Raw genomic sequence first — 15,436 nt, 5'->3', positions numbered from 1 at the left:
ATGAGAATCAAAATCAGTAGTTACAACTTGGACCAGTTGCAGAACCCTACCAATAGATCTCGTGAGCAACCAAGATAATACTTCCCTAAGGCCGATGGCCTCTGCGATGTGAGGTTTTAGCACCCCTGCAAAATGACCCGTGCAAGCTACCAAGAACTGCCTAGCTTCATTCCGGACAAGGCCAGCATACGATAAACGACTCTCAGTCGTATGGACAGCTGCATCAAAGTTACACTTTACAATCCCAGTCGGAGGAGGAGCCCATGTCAGAACTGAAGCCGACGATACAAAGGAATTGCTTCGATCAATTCTTCAATTCTCTAAGAAAGTTGGTGGCTACCATGATAATGTTGTAAGGAGCAATATTAGTTTGTTGCCAACCCACCGATTTCTGTCAAACTAGATAAAGTAGCACAACACACCGAATAACATTGACTTGTGTTTGATCCAATACAAGCTTCTTTATAAATCATTTATAATATTTTATATTATTTAAAAATGCAAATCATTTCCCAGCACATACAAGTTCCATTTTTTCAATTTTTTAATTAGTGAACTTTAATTTTTATTTTAATGAGAGGTCAGTTACTGAAATATTGCGATCAAAATAAAGACACTGAATAAAATATTTCATTTAAAGGAAAAAGTATGATGGTAAATGTAGGAGAAAATATGTGAAAAAAAGTTGCAACATATATACAATGGTAGGTAGAAATTTTTTTTTTTTTGTCATTTACTATTTTAAATTATTTCACTTGTCATTTATTCTGAAATCTTTAAAATATCATTCATATCATTTTATTGAAATTCAATTTTAAATTTTAAAATTTCTTAACCATAAATATAAATTTAATCTCTTGTAATATATTTAAAATATAAATTTTTAGTTCAATAAGGAATGACTAATAATCTAAACACAGTCGCCATTTGGAAACTTTTAGATTAGATCAAATTCTATTAATACGGTGAGTTTTGCTTCTTTGGATTAAGTTAATCCATGGTCAAGTTGTTAATTCTAAAATAAACAACATTTTTAGTTCTTTTTATGGTCTTGTTTGAGGATTAGGGTGACAATATATTTGTATTTCTAAATGGGGTGCCTAAAGTATAAAGGTCATTTAGTATGAATTTGCAATAAGCGTATAGTTGCAGATATTTTTATAGATTTAGCGGTTACAATTAAATAGGAGTCTTTTTTTAATATTAAATTTAAATATTTTTAAATATATAATTCAAATATTTCACTGTATATTAATATTTTTTTATTAAAATATACAATTAAAAATAATAAATAAAAATTCAATATATTGACTAAAATATGAAAATTTCTTAATTTTAAAAAATGTATTCCATTTAAATGCCATTTTCAATTAAAATTCCATTTGAAATTTTAATTTGAATTGGAATATTCGAAATCAAGTTTTACCCAGTCACCAATTAGCTCGCTAGCATCACCAACCTATGATGTTAATTAACATTTGACAATATCAATAATATATACTCTTATATATATATATATATATATATATATATATATATATGTTTCAAGAAGAAATATCAAGTTATTTTAAATTAAATTGTTAAATTAAAATTTTTAATTATAATGATAAAGGAATTGAAGTATTACAACTTATAATTTCTCTGAAAAATATCATAATCTTAAGAAAGTTTTCTATATCTGATGCTGGAATTAAATCTTTAACCTTTTGCATTAATAATTAACAGTGATTATTAAATCAAAACGGATGGATGTACAAATATACTGTGAATAGGCCTGCGTTAATAACATGCAGTGGGGTTAATTTGATGGAATGACAATGATTCATTTCCCGTAACCAGAGTTCTGAGTTCAAATCCAGAGGTTTCGAGTTTAAATTCTAAATATGAAGTACCTTTAAAATTTGGTACTTTTCATAGATTTATTCGAAATCTAGATTAATTGGCTCAGTGAGCTTCGGGACAATGGTTTAAAAAAAAAAAAAAATTATTGAAGGTGACTTTAATTTGAAGCACGAAAAGCATATGTTGGATGTTAAAGCTGCTCAGAATTTCAAATATCAACCAACAATAATTCAATTCAATAATTGGAGAGCAAAAGGGTAACCAACTTTGAGACCGGAGAAAGAAATTAAAGAAGATACAATATAATTAAGTAACATCAAGAGCTGTTAAATGTTATGGAGCAAGTAATAACCGACAACTAACAAGATGATATAGCAGCAGCTCTTTCTATTGCCTTGATTACCAGCAGGAGGTTGAAACGCTACCATTACCAAGCTACTTCTACCACTCATGGCTAGCTTAAGGTAACTAATTACTCCTTTTTTTAATGGAAAAAATTGTTTTGGTGGCAATTTAGGAGCTTGAAACAAAAACCGTTAAGGCTAATTAGACAATGAAATCTAACTTAGATATCACTCCAAAGTTCTGCCTCACCAGCTGCTAGTCCGACCAAAATTGCAATTTGTTCTTGCAAGTCATAGTATAGGATCTACTCAACAAAAATCTTAGTCTAATCAATCACCTACTTGACAAATCTCACTGTTTGTTAACTCACTATATAAAAGCTTCATCTTTTTCATCTTTCTTCATCCAATTAGCTTTCATCTCGTACCATATATTATTTGTCGTCTTCTTAAAAAAAGAAAAAGCTGAAATGGGTTTTACCAGTTTTCCTGCCATGGATGTTTTAAGAACTGCGGTGCTTGTATTATGTTTTTTCCCTCAGCTGATAGCTGCAAAGCATGCAGGCATTACTAGGCACTACAAGTTCAATGTAAGTAATAATATTATTAATTAATTTCTGTGCCAATGTCATTAAACTAAAAATTATGTTTTCTTTTGACAGATTGTGATGCAAAATGTGACAAGATTGTGTCAAACGAAGAGTATTGTGACAGTGAATGGTAAGTTCCCAGGCCCTCGGATCATAGCAAGGGAAGGTGATAGGCTTTTAATTAAGGTGGTTAACCATGTCCAGTATAATGTCACTTTGCATTGGTATGGAATCTTAACCTTACTTATGTTTCATTCTATTTTAATTAAGTTTAATTAAGTTTGTTAATCTTTGATTGTTACGTTAATTAGGCATGGAGTTAGGCAACTGAGGAGTGGGTGGGCAGATGGACCTGCCTACATCACACAATGTCCGATTCAGACAGGGCAGAGCTATGTGTACAATTTCACAGTCACAGGCCAAAGGGGAACATTGTTTTGGCATGCTCATATCTCATGGCTAAGAGCCACTATTTATGGTCCTCTTGTCATCCTCCCTAGAAAACATTCTTCTTACCCTTTCCAACAGCCTCACAAGGAAGTTCCCATCATTTTTGGTAATTCCCAAAAATTAACTCTTTTTCTTAATTGTAAAAAATATTCCCCTCACAGAATATACATATTGCAGGAGAGTGGTGGAAAGCGGACACAGAAACAATAATCAATCAAGCAATGCAAACTGGAGGAGCACCAAACATTTCTGATGCATTTACCATAAATGGTCTTCCAGGACCTTTATATAACTGTTCTGCTAAAGGTATTTTAACTAATTAATTACTAATTTTTCTGTTATGAAATTAACAAGTAATGTCAAATTAAGTAATTAATTACATTCTTTTCAGATACATTTAAGTTGAAGGTGAAGCCTGGAAAAACATATCTTCTTCGCCTCATCAACGCAGCACTCAACGATGAGATTTTCTTTAGCATCGCAAATCATACTCTTACTGTTGTTGAAACTGATGCAGTTTATGTCAAACCCTTTAATACTCCTGTTCTACTCATCACTCCAGGACAAACCTCAAATGTCCTCCTCAAGGCTAAACCCAAGGCACCTAATGCCACCTTTTTAATGGCAGCTAGGCCTTATTCTACTGGTCCAGCTGCTTTTGATAACACAACTACTGCAGGAATACTGGAATATGAGAATCCTTCTGTCTCAAACTCCAAGAACAAGAACAAGAAACTTCTCCTTCTTAAACCATCACTCCCAGTCTTTAATGATACTACATTTTCCATGAAATTCTCTAAGAAAATTCGTAGCTTGGCAACAACAAAATTCCCAGCCAAAGTCCCACAAAAGGTCGACAAGCGTTTCTTTTTTACAGTTGGGTTAGGGATGCTCCCTTGCTCTCAAAACCAAAATTGTCAGAACAATACTAGAGTAGCAGCTTCAATAAATAATGTTTCTTTTGTGCAACCAAATATAGCACTTCTTCAAGCTCATTTCTTTAACAAATCAAAGGGTGTGTATACAACTGATTTTCCAGCAAACCCACCTTTTAAATTTAACTATACAGGGACGCCTCCCACCAACATTATGGCAACCGCCGGTACTAAAGTGGTGGTTTTGCCTTTTACTACTAGCGTTGAGCTGGTGTTGCAAGATACTAGCATTATTAGTGCAGAGAGCCATCCTCTTCATCTCCATGGCTTTAACTTTTTTGTTGTTGGACAAGGTTTTGGCAATTTCGACCCCAGTAAGGACCCTGCCAAGTTCAACCTTGTCGACCCTGCTGAGAGAAATACTATAGGTGTGCCTGCTGGCGGTTGGGTGGCCATACGGTTCCTTGCAGACAATCCAGGTTGGCATCAAAGCAACTTAATTATCAATTGTGTAAAAAAGTTCTATGTTTATTTGTGCTTTTTCAACAGGAGTTTGGTTCATGCATTGTCATCTAGAGGTACATACGAGCTGGGGATTGAAGATGGCTTGGGTTGTCACAGACGGGAAACGGCTTAACCAGAAGTTGCCTCCTCCACCCTCTGATCTGCCCAAATGCTAAATTTTGCTTTCCTTCCTTTTTTTTTTTTTTTGGTTAGATACAATATTCTTGTTCTTCAATTCTTTGTTCTCTTTCTCATTTACGTTCCTTTTGAAGTTCAGAACATAAAAAAGAACCTCAAGCTCCTAGTTTTTGATAATTAGTTTTATGAATTGAGAGAATGTACCAAAAATATCATACAATATACATAATGAATGCACAAAAATATCATTTGAAGTCAACTTCTTCTTCTTTTTTACTTCGCAGTGATTTTCTTTTAGTTTTTAATTTGAGATCTTGATATTTTGTTAAATAAATTAAAACTGTATTTTTTTTAAAAAAAATTTAAAACATAATTTTTTGTCCATGTTAGTTGTTGACAACATAAAAGTGAACATCTATAAATTGAAGTGTATAACTTCCTTTCTCTCTCTCTCTTTCTGTTTCCATTTCTGGTGAGCGCAAATCACAGGCGAGGCTGCGACTTCATCTTGATCGAGACAGTTGCGTCTCCGGGTTCCTTTCATTTTTTCGGCGACTTCAGCTTCCTTCTCTAGGCAGCGTCGCTCGGTTCCCCTGTCTCCCTCTCTTCCTGTTCCTGCTGGTACAGCAGTCGGGTGAAGCTGCATGCGGTTTTCGATCGGGTCAGTTGCGATCCAGCTCTCCTTTCTTGCTTTTCCGGCAAGACCAACCAACTCCGGCCATCATCGACCTTTCCCCTCGTCACTATCCCTTTTCCGATTGCTTTCCTTCCCATTTTCCGGTTTGGTTGTGGCGCAGCAGCGAGAAAGAGAGAGCAAGAGCGAGAGCTGCTTTTTTTTTTCGATGTTCTAACCGGAAAATTTTAATTCCTTGTTCATTTTACAAATTGGTAAGCCGAATTCTATTTTTCCCATTCACTCTATGAATTCCATTAAGTAGTTTGCAAATTAAATTGCATAAATTTCAAGATCTTTGTAGTTAGAGTTCTCAGGTACAGTTTATAAAAAAAAATTATAGAAATCTTGAATTAAACTACAAACTAAAGTTATGAACTAAGTTTGCTAGATGTTAATAAGTAGTATAGAGGGTTCATTACAAAATTTGTTAAAGGAATTGATAATCCCTTAAGATGGCAGTGGTTTAATGGTTATTTGCTTGAGTTTTCACCACGATAGGAAGGAATTGATGGCTTATATTAAATTTTTGATACAAATGGTTAGATTGTTGCTTCTATTACAAGTTTGATGATGAATTAAGGATTCTTTGGATGGTAGCAGTTAGTTAGCCATATACTTAAGTTCTTGATATCTTATGAAGGAAATCTTGAATTTTTATCATTCCAAATGAGCTGCAGAATGAAATTTTTTAAAAATGTGAAGGATAATGTGTTTGCTGCATATTCTATATAATAAATTAGAGCAATTTTAAAATGGCAGCAGCTATTTTTCATTATTTCTATAAACCATTGCTTGATATTGATTATAGGATGTTAAGAATCTAAGTTTTGATGGGAAATGAGTTAAATTTGTGCATATATGTATAAGTCTAAGTTAAGGAGAACCGATTGCATTTGGTGGGGAGTAGCTATTGCAGATAATCGTTGCCATTTTTATATGAACTAACATAGAAATGGATATATTCTCAATATTTTTGTGATGGATACCATTGGTTAATGCTCAATAGCTTCAATCTTGTTAGGTAACGATTTAATGGTAAACATATTTAACTATAATCCAAAAATTGTATTTTCGTGGCAAGATGGAGGAAATTTAGGAAGCTTTAGTTATATGTTGAAGTTGTGAGTTGGGTTACCGAGTAGAAGTATTTATGAAATTGTAATTTAATTGAAGCATTGGTTCTTAGTGGCTAGTTTAGAGTTTTAGTAAATGTTTAAAGATGTTGTTTATACCTTAAGCAAGGATGATGAAATAAAGGTTTAACAAGGAGTTTTATAATAGTTAGAAGCTAATTAACTTAATGGTATAACTTCTGTTTATATATGTATGTATAAAAGATTTCATTTATTTGTCAATTAGCTAAAGAAGCTGATTATATTTATGTGAAGCAAAGAATGTTCAATAATATTATTGGAACATGTTTGAAGGTTATTATAAGTTGTGAATTAATAGTTGACTGTTGACATTGTTGTTTGGAAGGAGGATGATAATTTAATTTGTTTGATCGCTGATGGATGGGCTATGTGTGTGATGATTGATAAATATTTAATAATATTATTATTTAAGCAGGTGGATAGTCCTAATTTTAGTGGAGGTGTTGTCGAAATTTTGATAGAATCTATGCTAGTTATATTTAATGATTAAGTTAATAGGCTTATTTAGCATAATTCTTTAACTTGATATATTTGAAATAGAGTACTTTATTCAATTCAATTCTCTCCTCTCTTTCGAATGCCATTTCATTTAGATCGCTTTAGTTTGTTCACTGCTTCGACAAGTTAGGATCTGAAATTAGAGTGTTTTCCCATCTAACGATGTAAGTAATAATAAATAATATATATACCATACGCATCATACATAAACTCATTACAATACAACGCTTCGTCTTTATTTGTTTATTTATTTTTCAAGTATCAATTATTATATTATTAGTGTTTAATACTCTTATATTTATTTGTATTTATATATGAAAGTCTATTTGTGTATTTACATGATAATGTTTAATTATTTAATATGTTTGCATTTAAGTGCATTGTCTGACTGTTTGTGTTATGACATTGATATGCCTCATTTGCGTGGAATTGGGATGAAGTGGGTTACCATGGGTTTGTGAGGATGGTCTTCGATACTGTCGGCCATGTATGGGGAGATCGGCACTCTCGTGTGCATCTGATGATATATGATGTGGAAAACCACAGGGTGGCCGCCTGTTGATATGGAAAAGAAAAAAGAGTATAAAATAACGAGAGGGCTGGTCAAGTAAGGATTAGACCAGTCGGCCATATATGAGAAATCGGCTCCCTGGTGCACACGTCATGAGAGGATGGGCCATGTGCGAGGACGACTCATCAGGAGTCCCCGTGACAACACAGACTAATCTCCATTTGTTTGATTATGTGAAGGTGTACTTCTATGTGGGTGTTGATGTTGCGCCATATGTTTGATTGGACGAGTGTTCATTTTAGTATTTTAGGAAGCATTTCACGTGGATGCCTGTGTTATGCAATAATTATTATTCATTATTAAATTCACATTTCTTTTGTTTAACTTTTCAGGAAGTAGATTTTTCTTTGTCCCGGTTAAAGCTCTGTTTCCTTCACCGCAGAGCTAGAAAAGAAATTTTCTAATTCCAGTGATTATTTATTTAAATTGAGACCGTTATATATAAGAACTTATTTATTTGTATTTGATATTGAACTCAGCAGTTGTAGGATTGTGAAAACCTCTATTATAGGAGTATGATTATTTCAATTTTGTATGAGTGAGATCATGTTAAGCAATAACTTTAGATTGATGATTTATAGATCTATATATACATATACGGACCGGTTAGCCCATATTATAGATATTGTGTCACGTATAGGCCCAAGTTATGAAATATTTGAAGGATATAATACGATCATAAGATTTGTTATATAGAGTAATATGGGCTCACTGTTCCTGAGATCTATTTCAAAGTGATTAAGTTCAGTGGTTCAGGCTTACTACGGATCTTGGAGGCCTTATGCTTACCTAGGTCCTAATGTTGTTCGGTTCATGGGTTTGGGTCGTGACAGAAAGTCATCTTTTTCATTTCTTTTTTTTTTATTATTAATTTTACTATTTTTTTGAATTTTTATTGATTTTGTATGTCCATTCAAAGAGTCTTGATATGGAAAAGAAAATGTCTAGAAGAATTGAACTTAAAATCACTGAAGTTTCTCCAACGTGTTTTCACATTGGGCTTATTCCATTTTTATTTTAAAATTTTTATTTATACGCGTATGTGAGATGATAAACAGTTGAAAATTTTAATTTAAAAAAAAAATAATATATACGCGCGTGAGTATATATATTTTAGAATTGAACATATACAGTTATTAGGTGATATTATAGAATTTTAGATAAATGGCAATATAAATTGAATTTATATATATATATATATATATATATATATATATATATATATATACATTGATGTTTTATTAATTAATCGTTATATTCACATTAATTTCATATGAAATTTTGTTTTAACATTATAAAATTCTAAATAATATAAGATAAAAACTATAATCAATATTTAATATTAAAAAATAAAAACGAGCATAAATAACAAATAAAAGTGAGCAAGATATAAAAACTTGAACGAATACAAATAATGGGTATAATCAACATGTAATACACGTTATAAATATACTGTATATATATATAAAACTTGGATGATATATATATATATATTTTTAAATAAGTGGGTGGTTTAGAAATGTTTGTGGCATGGATTATTTTATTTCCAAATGCTTTTCTCTGTGCAGTTGTGCAAGATGTGTTGGAAAGAAGTCCATCATGAAACCATGTAAAGATTTATCTATCAACGAAACTTGGAGAAAACAGAGGAGAAAAATTTTCATTATCTTTTCATTCAATGCATTGATTTGAGCTACAAAGAAAGACATGTTATATAAAAGTCTAAAATGACTAACTAAAAAGGGTGTATTGGATTAAGAGTGCATTAGATTTAAAATTTTAGTAGTATTCAATCTACATTCTTTTAGAGTCTATTAAATTTTTGATATAACAATTAATATAGCGGTTAATAGGAGCGGGACGGCTGCCGCCGACATTGGCCATTGCAGGCCTTTCCCTGTCGGTAGGAATAAGTTTTAATGAAGAAAATAATGATTTTTGAGAAGATGACGCATTTTGCTGTTTAGTCTCTCATTGTTTTTCGGTTTTTTATTTAGCTCTAAAACCTTTTAATTTGTTCAATTAGGTCTTGAAATTAATTTTAATTGGATATAGAAAAATCATTGTAATTTCATCAAAATCAATCAAAATCTATAAAAAAAAATCTCACCAATTTCATAAAACTCCTTGTAGAATTCTAGTGGAATATGTGGAAATTTCAGAAAATCCTTCAATTCCATCAAACTCAAAAATTCTTTTAAAATCTAACACAATCCTAATCTAATATACTCCTTACTCTCACGCTTTTCACGATGGCTTAGCTAACTAAATATCTAAAATAATAAAATATCTAAGAATTGGAACTGCTAAGATAACAGTGGATTAGTGATATTAGATGACAGCTAACAAACTCTGTACAGCGCACCCCACCTGAAGTTGGAGTTGGGGAAAACTCACCCAACCCCAACTTGGGAATGTGTAAAGAGAAAGTGGTTGCAGGTAAGGATTTAGTGAACAAATGTGCTAACTGGTATTTGCTGGAGACATGAACAGGAGAAATGAACCCAGAAGAGAATTGTGCTCTAACAATGTGCCAATCTATGCCAATGTGCTTTGTCCTCTCGTGAAACACCGAGTTTCCTGCAATGTGTAAAGCAGCCTGGTTGTCGCAGTAAAGTTTGATGGGAAGAAGGGGAGGAAGCTTGAGATCTTGAGCATGTAGGAAAGCCATTGTAACTAACATACCGTAGAAGCCATGCTTCTATATTCTGCCTCTGCTGTACACTTACTGACAATGGCTTGTTTTTTTGATTTCCAAGAGATCAAAGAGGCACCAAGGAACAGGCAATAACCTGATATAGATTTCCTAGTGAAAAATAAGTACCCCAATCTGCATCACAATAGGCTATAAGATTCAAGTCATGCTGTGTCGGGTAGAAAAGACCAAGAGAAGAGCATCCCTTAAGGTATCAAAGCAAGTGCAATATTGCCTTAAGGTGACCCTTACAAGGAGCCTGCATGTATTGGCTTAATTGTTGAACACTAAATGTGATATCAGGTCTCGAAAGGTTCAAGTAAAGCAGCCTACCAATGAGTCTCTTGTATTGTTCAGGGTTGGCCAATAAAGGTCCCATGATAGGTTCTAGTTTTAGTCTTTGGATAAGAGGTGTTCTAACTGATGAGGCATTATTCAAACCAGCATCTTGTAATAAATCAGAAATGAACTTTTTCTGTGAAATGAAAATACCAGAAGGTGATCTCGGAATTTCAATGCCAAGATAATACTTGGTTGCACCAAGATCTTTAATGGTGAACTTTTTGTGTAAAAAATTCTTGAACTCGGTAATCAAAGATGCATCAGGACCTGTGATTAAGACGTCATCCACATACATTAATAATGCCAAAAGAGAGAAGAGTTGCTGTAAACTCTTTATTCCATTGTCTGCCTGCTTGCTTCAGGCCATACAATGATTTAGTTAATCTATAGAATTGCCCTTCTTGTGCTTTCACATAACCCTCAGGTGGAGACATGTAAAGTTCCTCATCGATATGACCATGCAAATATGCATTATTTATGTCAAATTGATGCAAGGGCCATGTTTCTGCACCTACTATAGCCAAAAGTAATCTAAGTGTAACTAACTTGGCCACAGGAGCGTATGTGTCTGTGTAGTCCAATCCTAATAGCTAGATGTACCCTTTGGCAACTAATCTTGCCTTAAACTTATCCACCGAGCCATCAAGAAGATATTTGATTCTGTAACCCATTTACTTCCTATGGGTTTCTTGTTAGGCGGTTAATGGGAAAGAACCCAAGTGTTATCATGTTCCCGTGCATCCAACTCCTTTTGCATTGCTTCTCGCCATTTCTCATCCTTACGAGCCTGCTGATATGTACTAGGTTCATGGTGTTGTGACACTTTGGCCTGGTAAGCTAAATGAGAGGGTGTAAAAACAAAAACAAAAGAATAATTAAATTGGTACTGTACCTGCTGAATAAGATGTACTAGAAAAGTCATTGCCATTGTATTGACTGGTGGGCAAAAAATCTTTCCACCAAGATAGTCTTGTAACTTGTCTAGAACTTCTTCTTAGTGGAGGGCTAGGATTTTCAATTATTTGGTAATCAGAGGAAGTGACAGGTTCTTAAGCTCAACGTGGACGCTGCATGGGACGCCAATACGAGAAAGGCAGGCTTGGGATGGATTTTGCGTGATGATATGGGTAGTTGGTGGCGAGTGCTGTCCCGTCTCTGATGCGGCAGGCCCAACTATGGTTGAGCTTATTGGTGTAAGAGAGGCTCTAATTTGGCTCAAGGACAAAGGATGGCTTATGAGAGTGGAGTTGGAATGTGACTGTTTAATGGTAACACATGCTATTCAACAACCCTTGTTGGATAATTCTTATTTCAGTATTTTGATTATTGACTTTTATTTTGTCTAAAAATCAGCAGCGAAATCAGTCCGCTCATTTTTTAGCACGAGCTGTTGTTTTTACGTCTGATTATTTAGAGTAGATTCTGCCCTTTAAATATTATTGGTGATATTTTAAATTTTGATTTTTCTAATATATAAACATTTATATTTTTTTAAAAGCACCATTTTATAAAATATTTTTCCTGTGATTTTTTACTTTAATTTCATGTAATATTATTTTTCTGTTAGCTTAATTAACCGAAAAAATATTATTCTTTCGAATGTATAATTTCAAAGTTACTATGATTTAATGGTCAGGATTATTTTCAACAGTCAATCCATATGATGGTCGGATCCAGCACAAGAATCCCAAAGTACGCTAACTCGTACTTAAACCGCAGCAATCAGCACTTAGTTACTCATATCAACACAGCAACATCCCCGAAAAAACAAAAAGCGCACGATATTAATCGTTCTGGTATTTGTTTCTGGAACCATCTCTTCTTGAATTGGGATTTTTTTTGGCTTTCCCTCTGCTCTGTTTCCCCTCCTGCGATTAACCAAGCGATCCCTTTTCTTTTCCTTTCCTCCAAACATACCTTGCCATGAAACGCTCAATCGATGACATTGGCGCTAACAGCAACAACAAGAATGGATCGAAACCCGTCTTCTTAACCAAAGCCCAACGCGAGCAATTGGCTCTCGAGCGCCGCCAAGAAGAAATCCAACAGCAGAAACTCCGTCAGCAACAGCTTCTCGCTCAAATCCGATCCTCTGACCCTAACAATACCAACCAGAAGCCTTCTGATTCTGAACGCCGTGACCGCGACAAGGACCGTGAACGGGACCGAGACAGAGATAGAGACCGCTCCTCGCGCCGTGACCGTGACCGTGAACGCGAACGTGAAGAGGAGGCTAAGGCTCGAGAGCGTGCTCGATTGGAGAAATTAGCCGAGAGGGAGCGTGAAAAAGAGCTGGATTCGATTAAAGAGCAGTATTTGGGGTCTAAGAAACCTAAAAAGAGGGTTATTAAACCTAGCGAGAAGTTTCGATTCTCTTTTGATTGGGAGAATACCGAAGATACCTCCAGAGATATGAATTCTTTATACCAAAACCCTCATGAAGCTCAGCTTTTGTTTGGCCGAGGATTTCGTGCTGGAATGGATCGAAGGGAGCAGAAGAAACTTGCGGCCAAGAATGAGAAGGAGATGAGAGAAGAAATTCGAAAAAAGGAAGGCGTTGAAGAGAAACCTGAGGAGGCTGCTGCTAGGAAACTTAAAGAAGAAGCTGCGGATATGTACGATACTTTTGATATGAGAGTTGATAGACATTGGTCTGAGAAGAAGCTCGATGAAATGACTGAGAGAGATTGGAGGATTTTTAGGGAGGATTTTAATATTTCTTATAAGGGATCAAAAATACCACGGCCTATGAGGAGTTGGAATGAGAGTAAACTGAGTTCAGAGTTGTTGAAGGCTGTTGAAAGGGTTGGTTACAAGAAACCATCTCCCATTCAGATGGCAGCTATTCCGCTAGGACTGCAGCAGCGTGATGTAATTGGAATCGCAGAGACTGGTTCTGGTAAGACTGCTGCCTTTGTTTTGCCTATGTTAACTTATATTTCTAGATTGCCTCCTATGAGTGAGGAAAATGAGGCTGAGGGACCTTATGCTGTTGTCATGGCGCCTACTCGTGAATTGGCACAGCAGATTGAGGATGAGACTCTGAAGTTTGCTCATTACTTAGGAATTAAAGTGGTTTCTATTGTTGGTGGACAGTCCATTGAGGAGCAAGGTTTTAGGATTAGGCAAGGGTGTGAGGTTGTTATTGCTACTCCAGGTCGTTTGCTTGATTGCTTGGAAAGACGTTATGCTGTCTTAAATCAGTGCAATTATGTTGTTCTTGATGAGGCTGATCGCATGATAGATATGGGTTTTGAACCCCAAGTTGTGGGTGTATTGGATGCAATGCCTTCAAGCAATTTAAAACCAGAAAATGAAGATGAAGAGCTTGATGAGAAAAAGATTTACCGCACAACTTATATGTTCAGTGCTACAATGCCACCTGCTGTAGAGCGGCTTGCGAGGAAGTATTTAAGAAACCCTGTAGTGGTCACCATTGGTACTGCTGGAAAGACGACAGACTTAATATCTCAGCATGTGATTATGATGAAGGAGTCAGAGAAATTTTTCAAGTTGCAGAGATTGCTTGATGAACTTGGAGATAAGACTGCAATTGTGTTTGTTAACACTAAAAAGAATGCTGACACTGTTGCCAAGAATCTAGATAAGGCAGGATACCGTGTGACAACTTTGCATGGTGGAAAGTCCCAAGAACAGAGGGAAATTAGCCTTGAGGGTTTTAGGACCAAGAGATACAATGTCCTTGTTGCTACTGATGTTGCTGGTCGTGGGATAGATATACCGGATGTGGCCCATGTCATTAATTATGATATGCCTGGGAATATTGAGATGTACACCCATCGCATTGGACGAACGGGCCGTGCTGGAAAGTCGGGTGTGGCTACAACTTTCTTGACTCTCCATGACACTGAGGTATTTTATGATCTGAAGCAGATGCTTATTCAGAGCAACAGTCATGTGCCTCCTGAGTTGGCTAAACACGAGGCTTCAAAATTCAAGCCAGGATCAATTCCTGACAGACCTCCTAGGCGCAATGATACTGTTTTTGCTCACTGAGTACTGGGGACATTTAGAAGCATCACTAAACGAAGGCTTCACCACTTTGTGCCATGTAATAGAGCTGAAGTATATTTGGTTGCAGGCAACATGCAGCAACGTAGTCTGTGTTTGACTGGAATAGACAATCAAGATTTTATTTATTGAAGTGCATCCCTTTCAGTGGTAACTAATGTCATTATTTTTATTTTGCCGCTAGTACTTTCTGCTCTTTACATTGTTTAGTAAAAAAAAAGGTTTCATTGATTATATGAGTTGAAAACATCATATATGATCTCACTTTTTTCTCCGAAATGGTTAGTTTACTCGAGAGGTTAATATGATTTAGAGTATCAACTATGGGACTTTTTTGGTTGGCTTCTTTGTATCAGATGTTAACATCTATTTCACATTATATTTGCAGTGCTTCTGTGTGAACTCTGCATTTGGATGTACTTTGATACCATTTTCTAATTAGAAAATGCTTATGAGGCTTGATGAAAAATCATATAGAGTGGATTTCTACCTTTATGTTTGAAAATTTTACAAAGTTTGTATGTTGATCTGAACAAAAATTTTGTAGTTTACCTTGATCACTTGGTTTCCAGATAATTATACATAGGAGTGCTTTATAGAATTTTTATTGGTGATTTCATTTATCAAACATTGAACTAGATAGGTTTTCTAATTTATGGGATACAAATTGCAAGTCTTATCAAAGTGGTATAGAGAAGCTAAGATTATTTCTTTTTATCTGTTGT

General features: G+C 34.9%; 2 protein-coding genes across 7 annotated transcripts; both read left to right on the top strand.

The window, feature by feature from the left end:
- Window positions 1–2,158: 2,158 nt before the first annotated feature.
- Window positions 2,159–8,177, top strand: LOC105636319 (laccase-4). 6 transcript variants are annotated; one of them, XM_089717892.1, is made up of 7 exons: window positions 2,163–2,306; window positions 2,729–2,776; window positions 2,849–3,000; window positions 3,088–3,332; window positions 3,404–3,532; window positions 3,618–5,631; window positions 7,512–8,177. In XM_089717892.1, exons 3-6 carry the CDS (start codon window positions 2,855–2,857, stop codon window positions 4,736–4,738), a joined length of 1,641 nt encoding a protein of 546 aa, XP_089574018.1. In that variant the 5' UTR covers window positions 2,163–2,306; window positions 2,729–2,776; window positions 2,849–2,854; the 3' UTR covers window positions 4,739–5,631; window positions 7,512–8,177. The 6 variants fall into 6 exon arrangements, with proteins under 6 accessions (XP_089574019.1, XP_089574018.1, XP_089574016.1 ...); XM_089717890.1 differs by lacking the exon at window positions 2,163–2,306 and having other exon boundaries at window positions 2,405–2,776; window positions 7,512–7,821; window positions 7,975–8,177; XM_012219579.4 differs by lacking the exon at window positions 2,163–2,306 and having other exon boundaries at window positions 2,415–2,776; window positions 3,618–4,580; window positions 4,651–5,631.
- Window positions 8,178–12,389: 4,212 nt separating this feature from the next.
- Window positions 12,390–15,180, top strand: LOC105636318 (P-loop containing nucleoside triphosphate hydrolases superfamily protein). Its single transcript, XM_012219578.4, has one exon. It carries the CDS (start codon window positions 12,603–12,605, stop codon window positions 14,694–14,696), a length of 2,094 nt encoding a protein of 697 aa, XP_012074968.1. The 5' UTR covers window positions 12,390–12,602; the 3' UTR covers window positions 14,697–15,180.
- The last annotated feature ends 256 nt before the right edge of the window (window positions 15,181–15,436 follow it).

Source organism: Jatropha curcas, chromosome 2, assembly GCF_041381405.1.
Source record: "Jatropha curcas cultivar XTBG-Jc1 chromosome 2, XTBG_Jcur_1.0, whole genome shotgun sequence".
In the NCBI taxonomy this organism is placed as follows: Eukaryota; Viridiplantae; Streptophyta; class Magnoliopsida; order Malpighiales; family Euphorbiaceae; genus Jatropha; species Jatropha curcas.
Note: the sequence above shows the minus strand (reverse complement) of the source record. Positions and strands in the feature narration are given on the sequence as shown.